The 21,370-nt window shown below is 39.1% G+C and overlaps 3 protein-coding genes across 5 annotated transcripts in view; 1 reads left to right on the top strand and 2 right to left on the bottom strand.

The window, feature by feature from the left end:
- The window catches only part of MS3_00010341 (uncharacterized protein), a 33,653-nt gene extending 19,296 nt beyond the window's left edge, over nt 1-14,357 (bottom strand). For all 4 annotated transcript variants that reach the window (XM_051218704.1, XM_051218705.1, XM_051218703.1 and 1 more), the window contains exons 1-5: nt 14,224-14,357; nt 7,779-7,992; nt 6,167-6,563; nt 4,499-4,899; nt 3,098-3,272 (exon numbers count right to left, since the gene is read on the bottom strand). In XM_051218704.1, coding sequence (XP_051070937.1) covers nt 3,098-3,272; nt 4,499-4,899; nt 6,167-6,563; nt 7,779-7,992; nt 14,224-14,351 — 1,315 coding nt within the window. In that variant the 5' untranslated portion in view covers nt 14,352-14,357. The remainder of the gene's footprint in view (nt 1-3,097; nt 3,273-4,498; nt 4,900-6,166; nt 6,564-7,778; nt 7,993-14,223) is intronic.
- Nucleotides 1-21,370, top strand: part of HERPUD1 (Homocysteine-responsive ubiquitin-like domain member 1) — a 117,355-nt gene that overhangs the window by 30,288 nt on the left and 65,697 nt on the right.
- NABP1 (SOSS complex subunit B2) lies at nt 15,445-21,190 on the bottom strand. Its single transcript, XM_051210911.1, has 4 exons — nt 17,085-21,190; nt 16,832-17,042; nt 16,725-16,791; nt 15,445-16,677 (listed from the first exon to the last, which is right to left on the bottom strand). Exons 1-4 carry the CDS (start codon nt 17,173-17,175, stop codon nt 16,630-16,632), a joined length of 417 nt encoding a protein of 138 aa, XP_051070935.1. The 5' UTR covers nt 17,176-21,190; the 3' UTR covers nt 15,445-16,629.

The raw sequence follows: 21,370 nt of genomic DNA, 5'->3' as shown, positions 1-21,370 counted from the left end.
ATGGGATTACGTCCAGTTCCCAAATTCTACCTAAGACCTCGGTTAATCTCATTGCTAATACTGGACCACCATCCTTAAAAATCTCAGGAGTAAACCTGTCAGGGCCTGCTGCTCTCCCTCGTTTCAGATTTCCTATGGCTTTTTCAACTTCGTAAAGTGACGGAGGACCTACATTAACTTGCCATTCAGGTTGACTAGAGATCGTGGGAAACCGAAGTGTGGCTGAAGGCCAGTTGAACTGATCCCTAAAGTGTTCTGCCCATCTATCCAATCTCCTGGATTGAGAATGAATAATATGTCCATCTTTCTCTGAGATTGTTTTGCTAACGGTCGGGTTCCTAATTCCGGTTTCCTTAACGAGTCTGAACAATTGTCTGCTATTACCTACTGCCGCTGCCTTTTCTATCTCTCTTGCTTTCGCTACTCACCACTGTTCACGGCCATTGCGTAGACTTCTTGCCAGCTTGCGCTTAAGCTGACTCCGCTCTTCATTATGTTCAGAGCCAGGTGGAATGAGTTTCCGAGCGTCTATCAGTGCGGTAGATGCTGTTGAGATCCAATGTTGCTCCCTAGTTTTGTGGTATACTGTACTAGCAGATATCACTGTTGTTTCCACAGCTTTTCGGATATTATTCCATGCTTCCTCGGGGTGGGCATCACAACATGGCTGCCCAACTGTTTTCCTAGTTGTTCCTGAAATATACTGTTAGCTTGACTATCATTAAACAGGACCCTAAGAGGTTTCCTTGCAGCGTCTTTCCTACGTCCAGTAAGACGCAGGCAAATACGCGCTCGCATTAGAGCATGATCTGAATCTAAGCATGTGCTCCAGAATGAGCGACAGTCTTCTATCGAACCCCTCCATCGGTGGCTGATAGCTATGTGATCTATTTGGATCCAACGTTGGGAAGAATTAGGGGGTCGCCATGTTAAAAGATGTTTTTCCTTATGCTTAAAGTTAGTATTTGCAAGGAACTTGCGGTTATCTGAGCATAGCTGCAACAGACGGTCACAACTATCTATTGTTTGAGCCACGACGCTATAAGATCCACCCAGGTGTCTTTCACTATCGCTTAGTGTACCTACTTGAGCATTAAAGTCACCAGCCACTATTACTACATCAGAGCGCCTAGGTTTTCGGAGAAGGTCGGAGAGCTTTCTGTAAAACTCATCTTTTACATTATCTGAGCTGCAGTCAGTGGGAGAATTGACAGAGACGACGAAGAGGCAACGACGAGTGTCCCTATCTTTCCGAGTTCTCACTGTTCCTTTTAGTCGGACAGCGCACAAACGACTGTCTACTGGGATCCAGTCTAAGAGAGCCAGTTCTACCCTAGGACTCAATGCTATACCTACACCGGCGAGGCCACGAGAAGCAGCATCAGGGCTTCCAGATACACGAAGCGTAAATCGAGTCGGTTCTTTATTTTGGCATGGTGAGGTCAAATGAATGACGCTACTTGGATCCTGTATGCGCGTTTCGGAGACGCAGCACACATCGATGGCGCGAGATTCTAAAGTTTTAGCTAAGGAAGCCTGCTGTCCTATTTGGCAAAGTGTTCGTACGGTAAAAGCTCCTACGTGTAGTTTAGAGCGTGGTTTCAGGAGACCAGGAATGGCGTTCCACGTACTCGAATCGTTTGCCCTAGCGGTGCGATGTGATAAAGAGAAGTGGGGAGGGCTAGTCGGGGAGATAAGAGAGGTATTAGAAGGTGTAGGAAGGATTTGAATATGACCAACGTGGTCTCGTGTGCTGTTACGGGTATGAGGGCTGATATCACCTCCAGGCTGCCCACACCGTGGAAGGGTATTTCTTGAGGAACCTGAAAAGGAAATTGGATTAGTGTTGACCTTAACGACCTGGGAGCGTGACCGCAGAGCCCAAGGGACATCTGCTTGAGGCCGGTCGCGCACGGCCTTTTTGTGGAAGGTTTTTGACGTGTTAGCTCCGTTCTTCAAAGGGCCTTACCGCCGGAGACGGAAATCCGTGAGGTAAGGTGAGGTGTGACATTTTTAGGGTCGACCTTTTCCAACCCCACCCCTCCTTGTGGGAAGGCAGCATCGCTGCAGATGCTGGTTGTCCGAGGGAAACACCTTACTGCTGTCACATTCCTCTACAGTCAGCAGTACGACTTCGCCCTCCGACCTTGAGTTGCTGCTTTTAGTCTTACCGTTCTCCAATCGACCTGCCTGGCATGGCAGAACCTACAGGAACATATGTTCCAGCCAATATAGCTCGGTTGGGTCATCATGATAGGCAAGCCCGACCACCGTCTCAAGGTAGCAGTTACGGTCGGGATGGTCCATCACGACTGCCTGGTTGAGGTCCAAGAGATGGTGGAACACAGTGGCTTGAAACTATTAGACATGACTGAGAATAGAAGCCACTGGTGATCCTGTTGTAACTTTCACTTTCTTCATAAAAGTGAACGTAACTTGTTTAACTGGAACAATTCTTTCTGGTTGTACCTTCGTTATCTGAACTGCCTCTCTCATTATTATTATATCACTCTCATACACTAATTTCTGTTCGTTGTTGTTTTTTCTTATTCTTATACGCACTTCACATTCTCATTGTTATTGTGTGGTGCATATGTTTTTCGTGCCCTTTTGTACCAATGGTTATTTGTTTAAATGGATAATATCTCCTTGTTACTGAGAAGCCCTAGATCTCAACATTATGGTAATCGAAGTTATACGAAATGTTTTGTCGCAATTTCAGTTTGTTTAAGAGCTCAGAGTAAGTAACCTTTGTTTTTGCAAATCATAGTAAACCAACTAAATAAAAATTTATAGATTTCAGTTCAATAAACACACTTCCAGTTATATCTATATAGGAAAGAAAGAAAGTAGTAGAATAGTAAGAATACGATATCCCTATTGACAGTTGACGGATATGAACCATATGAGCATGGTAAGAAGAAATTAAGTATTAAGTATTTTCAATGATCGTAAGAATCTAAATTTAAAGAATAGGGTTCTGTGAAGAAACTTCAGTAAGAAAAATGTAATGAAAGCCACATATACTAAACAATGAGGTAAGTATTTCATGAATATCTACGTATCATTTTATAGATAAACATTGAGACGTACTCACGGTCAGGATTATTTACGCGATGGATTGGTTCGCTATCAATGAATTCGATTCGATCATAGAATAAAGATGTCAGGGTTTGAATTCGACTAATCCACTGTTTAAGAATTTCGATTTTTTCATTTCGTTTAGAAGAAAGTTTTGCAGCAAAATTCATTGAGTGAGTACTTTCCAAAGTCTGAAATAAATATATATGTATGGGATTTGCAGGTAGACAGGGTCGTAAAGAATCTTAACATAATGAAGTTTTTGATATGAAATACAGAGTAGGATTGAAAATCTAACACAAATGACCGAATTATGGGAAGATTATTGAGTATACAAGCTATGTTTAATTGTCAAAATACATTTTTCTGTATCAGAAATATTAGAATCCTCATACAGGAAATGAGACTGTTTGGATCTAAACAAATATAAAGTTTCGTAGCTAGTCGACTTAAACTCAAAATTAAGAATGTAGTATCAAGGTTACCTCTAAATTTGAACTATGCATTTGCTAAAATTCATTGACACAAAAACAGTCAAGGAAGATTCACTAGAAATGGAAAAATAATGATACTAAAATGAACGATAGGCGAAAACGAAAATTACGTGAACACAAGCGAATCGCCAGCCAGAAAATCAAGAAACATGAATTCATGAACCTGGATGAAGGGTCTATACTATTAGAATTCTATACAACAAAATCTATATTTTCAAAGTAGAAATTTAAGACTAAATAATTAAGTCCTCCTCACATCTCAACATTGTCAATTACTGAGTTGTGTAGTCGTAATTCATTAGTTTAAACGTTTAACTACTACGTTGTAGATTAAAAGTCTGAGAAACTATCTTACCTTGACCAGAGGCGTGGGATATCTGGTATAGGTTCCACAAATTCGTATCAGATTTGGCACCTGATCAGTTAATCGGACTTTCATCTTCCTTGGAATTCAGAAAGAACGGTGTCGACGTGGTCTGAAGAGTCTAAAGCTAATACGTTGAAAACTATTCACAAAACTTATGTATGATCAGTCCCAAATGGATGTTTCCTAAGCTTTACGGTCGTGCTAGTAGGTCAATAAGACGTCCACCTAAATAAGGTTTTCTGTGTAGTATCTTTAAGAAGTATTCTTTTACAGGGTAGGTAATTAGGAAGTGCCAAACATTTACACACACCTTGAGCAACACACTCAAACACCTTGATCACATTCAATTCTTCGATTGATTACTGATATTCACCTATTCTTATCACTAACTCCACCTATTTCATTTGTTCCCGTGCAGTAGGTTTTTGTTAATAATGAGAATTATGTACACGTTTTTGTTTACAACAGCGAATGTATTGTGGAAAGAAACAAATATTAACGTTCGATATTTTTTTTAAAATAATACGTTAATGGCGATTTATTCGATCAAACTCACTTGCAAGTAATCCGTAAGTTTAGGTCTATGTTTTTCTGCTGCTAAACGAGCGAAAGTTGTAGCTGACTCTTCTAATTCTTTTGTTTCTGTCGAACGTTTAATATAGATTTTTGGTTCAAATGAAGCTCCAGATGAATTAACTTGACTATTACAAGGCAATTGAATTTCAATCGTAAGTGTAGAGCCCAAACCGAAACCACTTGAACTTCCAGGAAGACATCCATGCAAACGTAAAGAATCAAATGAGTTCATGGTTGTCATGGACTTATGGTCAGTCTCTGATTGATTTTCGATTATTTCCGTTTTATCAATTTCACTAGACTCAGACGTTGGATTGGGAACCAGTATTTCTAATATAGTTGACAAAGAGACTAAATTTTCTTCAACCGATTCGCTACATTCTGGATTGGTATAGAAGAAAACTATATGATCAATAAACTTATATGGTAAGAAAAAAATGATACATTCAAGGAATGTAATTTCACGGAAGCCGTTTGTTTTGCAATTTGGATTCGTTTTATCTGTCAAGATTGATATGTGACCTGACAGCTTGGATTTTTAGTATTGATCTTCGCCTTCCCCTCATAGGCTGCCACATCTTTTAATGCGTTAATTTATGCTATGAATATATATATCGTACTAAACATAATTAAAAGCAATTCTCTAGTACGGTGATTCGATTAGTCATTTTACCAACACCTTGGAACTAACGGCTTCAGATGTTAAGAACTACTTTTTCTTAGGAATATATGAGAATAATGCATAAATTTTTCAGCGATCATCGGGATATGTTGCAATAACTTTGAAAACAACCTTGAAAATTGAGCCTGTTATAAGAATGAGATCCTTTATTTGTCATCTTTTATTCAAATGTGTTACATTCATGTGAATAAAGGATGACACAGAAAATAACAAAATTTTATTCACCTAATTTCCAATGGTGTTTGAAAGCAAGCTGGATGTTGCAGTCAATCAGCTAGTCAAATACAGGTTAAAACGTCGATTGGTCGAAGTTGTTATACTAGATATCCCATGTAGACAGCATATAATTTACAGGTATATGTCCGCTTTCTGTAATAACCTCTTTTTACAGTAGCTAGATGTTCAGTATCAAGTTTGAGTTACGTAGTATGGCTAATTACGCCCAGTACATAAATCCAAATATAGTCGATGTATTTTAAGTGATAATATTAAAGGTGTATATATTTATGGGAAAGTATAGAAAACGGTTCTATGAAATACTTGTTTGGCTGAAATATATGGACAGTTTGAGAGATAAGCCATGATTATGTTTATACGGCACATGGGAATTATTTGGTAAAAGAAGTTATTTCTCCGGATAATCCGGGTCAACCATACAAATTCACATAATTTCCCATTATATATAGAATGGTAGTATTGGTAAACTAACAATATTGATCTATTAAAATTATTTTATCAATACAAAAAATGAAGATAAATGAAATATCACTGTTCTACGGAAATAATGTTAAGATATATCGATACTTTAGTCTAGACTGAGTTTCATGCATTCAGAAAGTACATCAACAGATAGTTAAACCATCCAAATAGTATCAACGATAAACATAATGTTTGCTACCAACATTCATTTAGAACCTATAAGATTTATTCAAATGCAATTTATTGTTTTTTTGCATGAAAATGTACCTTCGATTTCATTCAGGCAATCATTAAGAAGGCGATGAGATTTTTTTACTTCACTCTTGAACAATTGAGACTTTTGTTTACGTTGTTCTTGTATCTTTTTTATTAGTTGTTTTGTTGGACAATATCCAGAACCAAAGTTACCAAGGGGCCGACTATCCAAATTGAGGAAATTTATAAATGCTTTCAATTGACCTTTGGCTCTCTGTGATGGCACCCATGATAGGGGCGGAGATAGGTCAGAATTCCAAGGAGTAACATCAAAATGTCCTTGTTCTAATTCATACTCCCAATCAAGCAGAAGTTCTATTCCTTCAAATTGTAATTCTTTAGCGGCTTCTTTTGGTAAAAGCATAGGCGCAGAATATGATTCTAACTGTACAATATATGAAAAAGTATCCTACGAAAAAAGCACATCATAAGAGATGAGTAGGTAATCAGTATGTTAGACAAACATAAAGATGCCAGTGACATTTATCTAAACAATTGATCCTATGTATAATTAGACACGACGAAATGAAAATATAAAGTATTTCATTTGACAACACAGCGGTCGCAAGTGCTTGCAATAAGATTTAATGGAAGGTTTCACAACATTTCAAGATTGCTCATTAATAGAAATAATACAGTCTCACTGACAGAAAAATTAATTTACTTTCACCCCAGTTCAGAAAAGTACAAACATACTACATTATTCGATTGATTCATGTAGTTTGGTATCGGTTTTATTGATCAATAAAATACTAGAAAGCACATGGTTCTCAGTGTTAATAGTTACATTCAAAACTGATATAGTTTGGTATTCAGAGTAGCGTTAAATTTAATGAAATAGGTGACGTTTTCAATAACAGAATGCACAGGCACACCATTTGTTTATATTTTGACGCACACAGAGAAGTCATAAAAATTTCACGGAAGATGTTATTTGCCTGGTTAAAAATATGTTATTCCCATTACTACATGGCACTCCTGGTTAACCGGTGACCTAACAAGAACCGTTGGTGGGTTATCTTAGTTACCAGGCTAGGAAAGCTGATACATATTAACTGGTTGCAGGAACGTTGGTAAGTACAGGAAAGTTTAGGTCTGTAACATACTTGTTTAACTATTTGCTTTTAATAAATTCTTTATGGTATTGCAATGTAGCACAAGAAACTTATGTAAAGAGATGATGAATGCAAGGAACCTGAACATTCAAATTGAGTAAAATGTTATGTTTTTTTACTTCAACTTTAATACTAATTCGCCGACCATTTCTTTTAAATATACTATAATCTGATCACATCAATAATCATCGAAATACAGAAACTTTGAAATCTTTGCATGATCTCATTACAGGACATGTGACCGAAGTGCTATGAGCAAGTTTGCATCTGCTCTCCCTTACACGCTGTTACGTGTGAACTGTACTACAGTTTGTTGGAAAAATGACGAGGAGTATTCTTTAGCAAATCACATTAGTGTCTGACTTGGAAACCAACTGGTTTTGAGAAATACAGAATACCTACATATGACAGAATGTTGAAAACCGGTTAAAATACATTCCGAGTAAAATTTTTACGATGCTATCTTTTATTGGTACAACTGGACTTCTGTTTGGTTGCTTTTAGCTTACTTGTAAATTATCTAAAATCAAGTTACGAAGACATTTCGCCAAAGGAATGAATTTGGTCGCGTCATTCATATTCAAGGTTAACTGACGAACGATCGCTTGGGGAGAAGATAACAATCTAAGTAATCTTAACACTCCAAGTCGAATCTGAGCATGATTACGGCGTAATTGAACAGTAGCAAATCGAAATAAATCAGAAACAGTAGAACTTGACTTGCTGGAAAAAATAAAAGCAAATAAAGTCGGTTATTCAAACTACTATAATAATTTTTTATCACCTAAACATTAATCTTTTCGAATGAAATAATCAAAGACCATAACAAAAAGATATGTATGCTTTTAGCCACTCACACACATGAATCTCGACCTTTTATCGCGATGGGTAAACTTAGCATATTTATGATATTATTATGCATTTATCTGTAATTTTAGAAGTCTGTAAACATGAGTATGGTACACATATATAGCATAGAATGTGGATCAGATTAACTTGCTGCACTTATGATCAGTACAGCACAAAACTAATAGGAGTAGGATTGAAAGGGTGAGATACTGGTATCAAGAGTACGAAAGGAAGGTTAGAGAATGAAAGCTACAAAATAATACATGAATTATAGAGGAATAAGAATGGCATACCTTGATTTGACCATTCTTATAGGTTTTGTTGTTCACTTATTTTTTAACAGGTATAGATCATCAAGGTAGACGTGGTTATGAATGCGTAACACTGTAGTGAAGGAGAACACGGGTGAGGACAACCAAATTGTATTTAGGACAAATTACAGAATTACTTGGTAAAATAGAAAAACCATATAGTAAATCGTTAATTTGCAAAATATTATTCTATCATATCAAACCTGACTGTTGCTTTTGCAAACATCAATCCATTGTCTCGCATTTCATTGTTCATGCGATTTCTTACAAATTCCATTGTTTTCTCGCTCTTCTTTTCTTGATCTTCTCCATCTTCTGCTGCCAGACGTTACGTTCTTTTGACTCACGTTATATACTACTTATATCAATATAAGTAGCACGCACCACACTCGTCCCCCCTTTTAACAAGTTGCTGTCGTAGTCTTTCTGATCTCCGTACCGCTGTGTTCTTTGGTGCTTTTCGTGATTCACACCCATGATGATCTTGAAACCATCTCTGTAGTTGACTAGCATTTACGCGCTTCTGCTTGTCTTCTCTCCGGATCGTGTAGACCGAGCCGCGTCTCTCCGTGATAACATACGGTCCTTCCCATTTTGGGGCCAGCTTCCCCGACCCTGCTCCCCCTGCTATGTTACTTTTTCGTTCTCTACACTTTACTAGGTCCCCCACTGCAAAGGGTTTCCACGTTCTCCTCTGTTGTTCTGCCTTCTTTGTGTCTGATATTTGTTTCTTTTCCACGTTCCTTATTGCCTCTTTCCTCTCTTTTCTTAACCTTGTTGTCGTCCACTTCTGTTGTTGTGGCCAGGTCTTATTATGCATTGGAAGTCGTGGTTGTCTGCCATACATGAGCAAGAAAGGTGACTTCTTGGTTGTTCCTTGTGTGGAGGAACGATGTGCCAGCAAAATCAATGGTAACTCTTTCTCCCAATTTCCTCCTTTTGATGCTAACCATTCCTTTAACGTTCGATTGTTTCTCTCTGTAAGCCCGTTTGTCTGAGGATGATACGGTGTAGTTCGTATTCTCTTGATGCCAAACTGCTTTAAACGGGCTTTAAACTCGTCACTTTCAAAACAGGGACCCTGGTCAGTTAATATCATCTTCGGTATTCCGTGACACGCTACAATATGCCGGATTACCACCTCGGTCACTGTCCTTGCCCGCTGGTCTGCAATGGGTACGGCATCTACCCAACGTGTAGCATGTTCCGTCATCACTAACAGGTACTGGTTACCGCTCGCCGTCTGTGGAAACGGTCCCATCACATCCACCGACCATAGATCACCGACTGCGGTTACTGGGATTGACTGTAATGGCGGTTGTCTGTATCGATCGCTTTTCATTAGCTGACACTGCTGGCAGGTTAACACGTATTCAGCCACATCGTCTCTCATGCTCGGCCAATATGCACTTTGTCGTAGTAAGTCCGTCGTTCTTGCGATGCCTGTATGTGCTACCTGGTGACACTCGTGTATCACTTTACGCCGCCAGTCTTTCGGGATCACCGCCACCCAATTCTCATCATCGTCCTGCCAGGTCAGCACTCCATATGAGTTCACTCTCAGTCGTTTATTTTGCCGAAGCAGCGTTATTACCTCCTTGTCCATTGTTCGTTTATCTACGTCTGCTCCCTCTTTTATCACTCTGATTACCTCTCGAAGGTTAGGGTCAGCTTTCTGCTGCCGGACGAGTTCTAATGGGTCTCCTCTAAACTATTCACCGCGTATGCTGTTAGTGGCAGGTCGGCTTCCATATCTGGTCTTGACAAGTAATCCGCCATTACGTTTTCTTTTCCTGGAACATGGCCGATACTGAAATCGTATTCTTGCAGGCGTATCATCCATCGCGCCAACTTCCCTCGGGGGTCTCTTGCTGTTTTCAACCACTGCAGGGGTTTATGGTCGGTCTCAATGTGAAGTCGTCTACCTAAGAGGTATGGTCTCCATTTTTCCACTGCCCACACGATCGCTAAACACTCCTTTTCGATGGTTGAATACTTCTGTTCAGCGGGTGTGAGGACGCGACTCGCGTATTCCACCACTCTATCAGCCTGACTCAACACAGCACCTATACCATGATCACTCGCGTCTGTGGCCACTGTAAACAGTCTTCCCGGTTCAGGCAGTCTGAGCGTCATCTGGCGATCGTCTAGCATGTTTTTGATTCGGTTGAACGTTTGTTCGGCAGTCTCAGTCCACGTAAACTTGGTGCTGCTCAATAACTTATATAAGGGTGCTGCTATTTCGTTGAAATTCTTGACAAACCGACTGTAGAACGCCGCTCTTCCCAGGAACTGTCTCAACTTCCTTTTCGAATTAGGTACTGCAATATTTTTTATGGTAAGAATTTTCTCCGGCAATGGTTTTATTTCTCCATTTCCCACTTTATGTCCCAACAATGTGACGCTACTTTTCGCTATCTGCGACTTGTCCTTATTAATCCGAAGTCCAAATTCGTCAATTCGCTTTAAGACCGCTTCCACATGCTTGATGTGATCTGCTTCTGTTTGACTGTACACAACTACATCGTCGCCATATACCTCGACATTATCTAGATTCTTGAGCAGTAGTGTCATTAATCTTCTGAACGTGAACGGTGCACCCGCCAACCCGAACGGCATTCGTTTAAATTGATACTGTTTATCACGTACAGTAAACGCTGTCTTGCTTCGATCACTCTGTTTTATAGGCAGTTGCCAATAACCTGACCGTAAATCCAGCACTGTAAACACCGTGGCATTCTGTAGCCGATCTAATGTTTCCACCACTGTTGGCGTTGCACAAGGCTTCAGATCTGTTATATTATTCAATTCTCTGAAGTCGACACAAAATCTATACTTTCCATTTGGTTTCTTTACCAAGAGTACCGGCGAGCTATATGGGCTGTCCGCTTCCTCAATTATACCTTCTTTTAACATTTCCTGGACCTGACGATTTACCTCGGCCTCTAAATGCACCGGGACACGACGTGTTGCAAATATATTTACTCGACTGTTCTTTATCGGTATTTCGTGCTTTACTCTGTCACAAAATCCATACGGCTCCCCATCTCCCGTGAATAGTTTCGCATACTTTTTGCATAACTCGTGAATGTTTGGTTTCTTTGACGAGACATCCGCTGCAACTCTTATTTCAGCCACTTCGCTACTTTCGTGTATTGTCAATGAACCATATTTCGTGACCACCTTACCGCTTCTTAAGTCAACTATCGCTTTTACTTCTCTTAGGAAATCTGCTCCTAATATCGGTCTCGATAAGCTTGTGGTTACGACGAACGGAAAATTTATCTCAGCATCCCCCAATTTTACGATACTGTTAGATACGCCAAACACCTCTAACATATGGCCCCCTATCGTGTGGACAGCTAATGTACACGGCTTGATTCTCTTACATTGCTCTTTGCCTATTAACGATACTGCTGCACCTGTATCGATCAGACAAACTAAATCTCGCTCATTTATGTTCACTCTCGTATATACTGCCCCTCTGTCTACTAACGCAACAATCCCCAGATTCCTAGGATAGAAAGAACACTCGTTGTAACGTCTAACATATCTGCGTCTTCGTCTTGTTGGACAGTTTATCTTCCAATGTCCTGTCCCTCCACAAGCGTAACATTTATCGTTCCTTTTATTGTTCACTCGTATTGCTGCAATCTCACGCTCCAGCTCCTCAATCTTCTTCTCGACATTACTCATCTCCTGCTTTTCGCACCCGACCGGAGCTACTGTTCGCGTCATCAGCTGACGAGTCACCTTCGCCAGTTCACTGATATCCATCGGTTGCGCTGCGTTTACCAGTTTCAGCTGTTGGGAGACGGTGGCAGGCACACTCTCGATAAACTGTGACGCCAACAACTGTGCCTCCGACTCCTCATCCAGACTCGGCAGCGCACGGCGTAACAATCTGGTAAGCTCGACAGCCAGCACCAGTGGGTCACCATCAACCGGCAACCTCGCCAGCCGGAACTTCTGCAGCGCGTCCTCCCTGCCCACTGGGCTGTCAAACTCCGCCGCCAACCGCTCCGTGACTGTCTCCCATGTCGTCTTCCCGCCAGCACCGTCCAAGCTGTCATACACAGCCTTCGCCCTGCCTCTCAGAAGCGTCCCCAGCACCACCAGCTTCGCCTTCGGCTCCTTCACTCCCACCAGCTCCGCCACGGCCTCAAACTCCTTCAGGAAGCTCAGCACATCTCCGTCCTCAAACTCCCTCGGCCATGGAATCTTCATCCTTAGTGGAGGCAGCGACACCAAATGTAGTGAAGGAGAACACGGGTGAGGACAACCAAATTGTATTTAGGACAAATTACAGAATTACTTGGTAAAATAGAAAAACCATATAGTAAATCGTTAATTTGCAAAATATTATTCTATCATATCAAACCTGACTGTTGCTTTTGCAAACATCAATCCATTGTCTCGCATTTCATTGTTCATGCGATTTCTTACAAATTCCATTGTTTTCTCGCTCTTCTTTTCTTGATCTTCTCCATCTTCTGCTGCCAGACGTTACGTTCTTTTGACTCACGTTATATACTACTTATATCAATATAAGTAGCACGCACCACAACACGACTGATCAATATCAGTTAGTGGAGGTCCACTGCTTAGTCTATTGCTTGCAATATACTAGTAACCATGTTCTTGTAACCTAGACATTTCTTCTACAAACGCATCACAACTCAAACTTTGGGTGTAAAAGATAGAGTCGTCGTATAATAGATTCACTTGTTAATAAACAGCTGAACATTTCTCTGGTGCGACGAGTGATTCAAGTTAGACAAATCTCTCTTATCTGTGTCAGCTACCAAGATACTATTCCAGGTGAAGCTTCCAAAATATGTGGTCAGCGTTAGTTAAGTATCGACGTTGAGCATTTGTTGGAAATCCACCGCAAACATTCCCACATTGTCCTCTATGGTTTTCAGAAGACTGAGTTTTCTTAGCCACTAACTGTTACTTCACACTGATCTATAGAGAAAATATGGTTTACTCAAAATATTGCAATAAATCTGAGCACAAGGCACATATAATAATCAGTATTCATATAATATTACATTAAATTTGTCGTCAGAATACCACAAACAAGATAGTTACCAGATTTAAATAATCATTGCTTACTCATAAGAAAAAAGCATTTACAGACCTACATGCTTAGGGATGATAAGGTAATTTCGTGATTCTGCAATGCTTGCCTCTTTCAGATGTAATGAATGAATTACCAAAAGTCAAAAAAAACTGAAGGATGATGATACGGAGTAAAATGTGTAAGTATATCGAAAGGAATTTGAGGTTTTTGAAAATTTATGAATGCGTTATCAAGCTCTAGATCCAACTTAGCATTTGGAAAGTTAAAATACTGACTTAGAAAAATCCTTTGCTAGATTGACTACAGTTGAATTTTTTTAAGGAACACAAAATCTTAAAACATCACCGTTATTGAAGTTATTCGCAACTTAGTTTTGGGATTATTATGGTTAATTATTATTTAGTCTATAGATCTTGTGTGATTATACACATTAGGAACTTACTGAAAATTAACAGTAACATTTCTACTCTGGAGCTTTACCAACCAAATCTTGTTAGCAGGGATACCATCAAGCTGTAGCACAAACTAAATAGATTGAAATAATTCAAAGTGAAGTTCTGAAAACTACTCATTTATATTTTTGATAAACAAGATGTTTAAATTGTATAAGCCTAACATTATGAACGAAAAAGGATTTATTTTATGAGTGTAATAGTAAAACAACATCATTTAAACTGAGATTGTTAGGTATACATTAATCAAGATTACCTGCATATATTTATAGTCTCTTCAACGAGTGGACAATCAACGTTATTGGAACCAGATGTAGTAATTTTGTCAACCAAAAGCTGTAAGCGAGTTGTACCAATTTCCTTTTCTTTTGGTGCTTTTGACATTTAACCTGGAGATAAATACGCACAACAGTTTGAATTGTCAAAAACCTTAGCAACACTTAATTGAAATGCTTTTAGAGAGAAAATATCTATAGAAACACCGAAATGATAACCTATACCTCTCACAAAATGTGACAATATTCTCCGAAGTAGATTAAATTAAGTCCATTTTGTCCTAATGTAAGTGATTTAAGGGAATGTGTTAACGCTTAAAAGCAAAACAGCCAGTGACTCTATATACTGACGACATAATCTTGGTTGATTTTCAGATCGTTTTCCACTTTATTGTCAGCCAGAATTACTAGTTATCAAGTGTGCAGTGAACGAGAATTCAAGTGAGGATAACCAATTTATTCGTTAACACAAAATTACCAAGTTCTTTCGTAAAATGTGAAAATCATACATTAAATGCTTCACTCGCAAATCTTTCATCAATCGTCCTCTACATCCTTCATGATTTTTCCAATTCACAATTTCTTTCTGTTTTTTTCAGTGCAATCTTCTCAACCCTCTTTTGACAGTCATTCAAACTCGGGTTGGTGCTACATACTACTTATGTCGACAAACACAAATAGCATACACCACAAATGTAAGCGGATAAAAGAAATGAAAACCTCATTTATTTAACTGGATTCAGTATGACACCTTAAGCGATAACCATCGAAGTATTTCATAACTTTACTCTATAATGATACATCTGACCTCGGAAAGCCTTAAAACCTGGTTACTTCAAATGAGCACCTGTTTAGTACGGTTATCATTCAGTCAGTCAGTCAGTAACAACGTAGAACTTCGTACGTACGTACATCAGTTAAAGTTGCCACACCACATTAGCACAGAGATGCAGATGTCGATTCAAATCTCATAGTGGTAGAGGTAGTAAAAGTATAACCAGTAATCGGAAAGATTAGGGTTTGAAGATGTTATTCAAGGAGTATAATCCACCCTGTGGGCGTGGGTTCGAATCCCACTCCTGACACTAAACTTAGCCCCCAAATGCCCTGGTACGGCCGAGAGTGGGGAGAGTCCGCTCTCCCTCTCGAAATGCTCTCACATGGCCACGCATACATAGCCTCTGCCAGGGAAGTCCTACTCACTGCCTTCCCGTGGCGGGGGTGTTGTTTACGAAAATGAGAGGACGAAAAGCAAATGTCCGGCGCTTTAACCGGATTCAAAACCAATGGTGCACATGGGCTCCAGTATCCTGCGGGAACAAATGGCGTATGAACCAATTGCTGGTTACCGGCTTCCATGGGACTGCATCTACCTACGATGCTCCACTGCCTTGTGGATCAGACCATTAGGTCAAAGGCTCGGGGAGTGGCCCCTTAAGAAAACCACCTGCTTCGGTTTGGGCACCCGGGCAGTATCATAGCCCTCACACATATCGAATGAGATTTGTGTGGCGCATATGTATTTGGTGCCTCCTTGTACCAATATCTATGTGTTAAAATAAATAATCCAGTGAAATAAATTTGGGAAGAAAAAAGGGACATGAAGAATTCAGATTAGAATTTGCGAGAACACAAAAGGTAGATGCACCTGTGCCATTGCAAACAACTTTGAGCCATGTCATTCAGGATCTCTAACCATCGGTTGCTATCATCTCGCTGATACTAACCAGGTAGTCTACACCTACCAACGTGGATCAGTCCACTTGTCAGTGACTTCATGGACTTGTGCCATGTTTTGGTCTGGCCGCCCCTAGCTTCCTTCCAACCTACTCCTATACCATTGAACATAGCACGTCGAGGTAGTCGGTCGTTGGGCATACGTAACACGTGTCCCAGCCATCTCAACTGATGAAGCTTCACTACTTCATCAATTGATTTGCAATCCTTACCTAGTACCCGTTTCCTAACAACTGCATTACTTACACGATGGTCCCAGGATATACGAGCACTGTTTCGAAGACACCTATGATCGAATACTAGTAACCTACGAATATCCTCTACTCTTACCGGCCATGCTTCACTTCCATAAAGTAGGACAGAACAAACTGCTGCGCAGTAAACACGTCCTTCGGTTGGTAGACGGATATCTCGCCTACGCCATAAATGACGCAAGTTGGCAAAAGCTAGTCGAGCCTTCTGTATTCGTGCTGAGATTTCGTCACACACCAGACCACAAGGGCTGATGAGACTCCCAAGATAAGTCAAGCGACGGTTATCATTAGTCTTATGATATCAATAACTCTAAAGTGACAATTCACACAACCACACTAGCAAAAGTGAATGAAAGAACAAGATCGTGAAAGCATATATATATATTTGGAGTTATCTCATTGTTTGTTTGTTGGTTCACATTTATTCGTTGAACTAGAGTCGCCCTGTAAGTATATTAAATGGATTAACCGAACAAGATGTTAGTACTTACGGATTTTCCCAACCATTCATCATTATAAGCGCTAAAATCAGGTGACTCAACAAAAGGAAAACAAAATCTGAAAAGGAATTCATGGAATAACAATTACATAAAATTACTCTCCAATTTTCATAAGCTGACCATAACGACCGACATTCAAATTTAAACAGCCACCCCTTACAGTAGTGTTACCCTGAACTAGCTGTAAAACATCACATGGAGCAATTAATGAACTATTCTCATTCCAAACAGATATGTTAATCGTTCCTGTGCGATCAGCGACCTTCGCGGTCCGAACTTCATTGCCATCTTTTGTACGCGTGATAGGACCTTGCGACATAGTATGAATTGTAGTTTAAACAAGCAACAAACCCAGCTCCAAAACTATAAAAACACATGATACACGTTTCATGTTGGGTTTCAGATCTTTTAAAAAATATGACTGGTCTTTAGTTTCACCCATGTACCGGCATGTAATGAACAATAGTTTAAAATTCTGTAAAAATAAAATTGAAAAAACGTACGTGGAATATATTGGGTATAACAAGATAAGTAAAAAGACTGATATACTATAACCCCAAACTAAAATTGACAGCTATTATTTCGAAAATGCCCTAGTAGGTTGATTTCACGTTCTCTCTCTATTATTTAAATGACAACAGGAATGATGCAGCTGTGATGAAGGTAATTTGTCTACCCGATGTTCTCAGAGCCCATCAAAACGACGTTACCTAAAGCGGTTGATATTAACAGCGTCAATAAACTAATATTTCTACTAAAATTTCCACAGGTTGCTAACAACCCACAACTTTCATTATAAAATGAAACGAGGTCAGATCATATCAGGATAATTTGTGAAATTCATTCCCTTCTACACTTTTTTTAACGATGCATGAAACATCACCTTTTAGATGAACGTAGATAAGTGCATGAATTATATCCTTATTTCAGGTGCAGAAATCCTTGAGGCCAGAGTAATACACAGTTAATACATCTTGGAAAAGGTTGTTTTACTCCATTGATTCCCTCTCGCGTTGTGTAACTGTGATACAACTTATCTATAACCCTGATAACATCCACATATTGTATAACTGAGAACACAAGTTTGGTGTGATTCACGACACGGTTTCGATATACAATCGCTATAACTATTTTGACTTGGTAGGAGTCCATAATAGTGAGTTTTTAATTTAATACAATTCGGTAACAAAGGACATGTTCGTGTACATGAGTATGAACATTCGTTGTGTGGGAGTACGTGATACTAGTAGATTGTGTAAATAGGTGGGTTTCAAACAGAGTCGTGTCTTGATCACTATCCTACTTTTTCAGAGCTCGGAAGTATCACTTCCAACCTTGTTTTGTCTTGCTACTGCCAACTTGATTTCGCCCACTGCACTTACATCTATAAATTCTAGATTTCCAGATAATATATGACTTCATGAATAAATTATTTATTTTGTCAACGAAAACCTCGCTCAATTATCAGGTTAGTAGTTTAATAATGCATAAAGTGTTTGATAGGGGATTTATGCCAATTAAAGACCTATTCATCCTCCGCAGATTGATGGTGGGTATCTTTAATGTACCCCCAAGCTATTAAGATAAGAGTGGCAGTTTGCGTAAAAGTGATCAGAAGTTAGATCAATACCATTTTTTAATACAGCCGCTAAGTACACGTTTGTTTACTTGAACCTGAAGTATGCTTTATGAGTGCTGGCTAGTGATATCCTTCGGTTGCCCAGACCAAAATAAACCTAAATGCTCGAACTTGCAACTTGGTATTCTTGGATCTTGGCTAGCAGCGGATTGCAGAACATATGTTTCGTCCTATTCGGATTCATGAGTGCCTACAAAAACACAAATTTCAATCCTGAACATTAACAATGGGATATTAAAAACCTTAACTTTAGTTAAAAGTTGAGTTTTGTGACATCTGCGAGGTTTGAAAGCAGTTACGACCATTTAATATACAGTCTCAAAGAAATCTGGAATCAGACTCAGGGCTTTAAACAAACCCTCAGTCATCTTTCAGTATTCCAATTAAAAGCATGATAGACAAAGACATAAGTATTCATGGATGCAAAATAACTGAAGGAATGATGTTACAGAAGATAAATCTAGATTATTAATTTGAGATTTAAGCCTTTAGTATGAGTTCTGAACCTACCACAAAGAAACCATAATATAAAGAAGCGGAACATTTTGTAATCAGTTATGCAAGTTATCTAATCATTTAATGGGGAAAGATCAGCTAATATTTAGGGAATAAAACGTGTGACCCCAAAGTGAAGTTGTACCACTTATAATAATAAAAAGTCAGCTATCTTACTAGTGTCAAAATAATTAAATTCCAGTCCTATCGACGGACATTAAGGAGACCAAATCATTTTAGAGATGTCTTAGTGACTACCAAATGCTTTATTTTGTTGGCCGAGAACGGGTCTTTATGCAGGAATGCGGGAATCACTATATCAAATTTCACACCACCAACAATTTGCAGTACAAACACAATCGATGTCGTATGCAGACGGGAACAAACAAACCACCATTTTTAAATATCATGAAGGACAAATTATGTGTGGACATTTGCGAACGCAACTGTTGGGAAAATAACAACTGCAAAAATTCTTTTACGGCGTGTGAATGTACTACTTCGTCTGGTTCATCATTGAGTACTTTTTCTAATTGAAAACAGAATTTCTTTTAGACAGTAACTGAACCATATACGGACATCCAGAATGCAGTCAGTCATTATTAACGTAGGATCTGGAACGAATGTACTTATCTGATGTCATGCCACACGCCAGCGAAGCGAGAAAGGAAATAAATAGGATGAGAGATAGGATGGGAAACAATATCCACTATAATGGCGATCTTAACATGCGAAATACAGAACGAGGAAAAATGAAATCGGGGAATGGAGATTCAGGAATGGAAGTGAACTCAATATTTAGATAGAGATGGAGACTAAATAACACTACGTCATTGTGACCGATTTAGAACCACGTCACTTAAAGTTTCTAATCATTTATTGAGTACTGGGTGGGCCTAGAACTGGAAGTCCATGGCTACCCAAATGATTTATACTGGCATTAAGTTAATCGTTGTTATATCTCAGTTTACTTATTCACTAATTTTTCCCAACCTACTTCAGACATTTCTTTTCTAGATAGTGGTGGTTGGATATACGTAACCGGTGAAGGCTCGAAGTTTACTAACCAATTCGACTTTCTAATTTAATACTTTACACCTAAGCACGGCACTACTCAGTTGACAGTTCGGTCATATCCGAGCTACATTGTTAACAGGTCTATGATCAAATAACTGCAGTTTACCCGTCATTTATTTCCACGAGCCATCTAACAGCTGCAGATTAATGCAAAATGGATGATCTTACAGCAGATTCACTCTTTATTTGGTAAACGCAAACAGTGGGATAAATTTCCAAAAAAGCCTAGTGTATCCATGCTAGTGTGTACCTTATATGTACAGTGAACGAGATCAGATGACTTTTTGCCTCGTAATCGATCAGAAAAGAGCGACTCATGGAGGTATGAACATCGACTAATTACCAACGTTGTCCTGAATGTATTTCAATACAGAGCCCAACAAATGAAAATCTGCAAACTGGGTTAACCTATTCGAGCAATGATTAACTTAGCCAACGGAATAGAGACAGAAAGCCCGTTAAAAATGTCTATGGATTTGAAAAAATTAGTCCAGTCAAGGGCTTGAAATTCCACATAAGGGTCAAGAAGTGCATGCACAGTCTAGAGTCAGTAAATATGTCAGTATGTATGTTCCAGAACCTGACGAAAGGTGGATAATTTATTGACATCTATACGGCCTAATATTCATAAAACGCTTGACTGAACGTCACGGACGGCTAATCCACAGAAACCAGTTTGGTATTGGATTTATGTGGAGGTACTGTTAATATTTGAAGCAGACAGACTTACCGACTCCAGACGCTTAGCAGTTAAAATGACTTGAGTGGTTAACCAGTAATATTATAATAACGTTATTACTATATTACCATAAACTAATACAGTCAATGACATGAGCCATTTAACTGTAATGGGATGGTTTTAATCCTCATTTGATAAAAAGAACTATGGTTCTACTATAGTATACTATATAATTATATAGTATGTATATTATAATATACACATTTGTGGAAAGTTCATTGCGTAGAGAATAACGACAGATTAAAAAGGATGCTTGCGAAAATATGCAGGTTGAATTGTGTGAAGTAACAAAGTTGCTATCATCATTAAATCACTAAGCATGATAAACACAACCACACACAAAACTCAGGCCAAACCTCAGCCAAGCGCTGAAGATCTACATACTATATTTCCGCCATTCAATATCCAATTCCTCCGTGACGAACTTGGATAAACAGACTGATTCTTTTGAGCTCGCTCCCTGATATCATAGTACAGTTACGATTGTTTGATATTGTACACTGTGGGTGATCTAGCCACCTCGTTTTAATGTTACTAGAATTTTTTGAAGTTATTCGGGGCTTGATATTCATTCAGTGCGTTTGTTCGAAGGACATGGAGGTGTTAGAACAATGAGCTGTCAAATTAATGGATGTGATATTGGCTTTTCTCAACACAACGGAATACAACTTAGTGTTTAGAATGTAG

This window comes from Schistosoma haematobium, chromosome ZW (assembly GCF_000699445.3).
Source record: "Schistosoma haematobium chromosome ZW, whole genome shotgun sequence".
NCBI classification, from domain to species: domain Eukaryota; kingdom Metazoa; phylum Platyhelminthes; class Trematoda; order Strigeidida; family Schistosomatidae; genus Schistosoma; species Schistosoma haematobium.
Note: the sequence above shows the minus strand (reverse complement) of the source record. Positions and strands in the feature narration are given on the sequence as shown.

Excerpts from the sequence above, each read along its gene's own strand:
- NABP1 (XM_051210911.1), bottom strand. The coding sequence starts at position 17,175 with ATGGGTGAAACTAAAGACCAGTCATATTTTTTAAAAGATCTGAAACCC. Across the intron at positions 16,792-16,831 it reads CAGCTTATGAAAATTGGAGA|ATTTTGTTTTCCTTTTGTTG; the intron begins GTAATTTTATGT and ends ATTCCTTTTCAG. Across the intron at positions 16,678-16,724 it reads ATGAATGGTTGGGAAAATCC|GGCGACTCTAGTTCAACGAA; the intron begins GTAAGTACTAAC and ends ATATACTTACAG.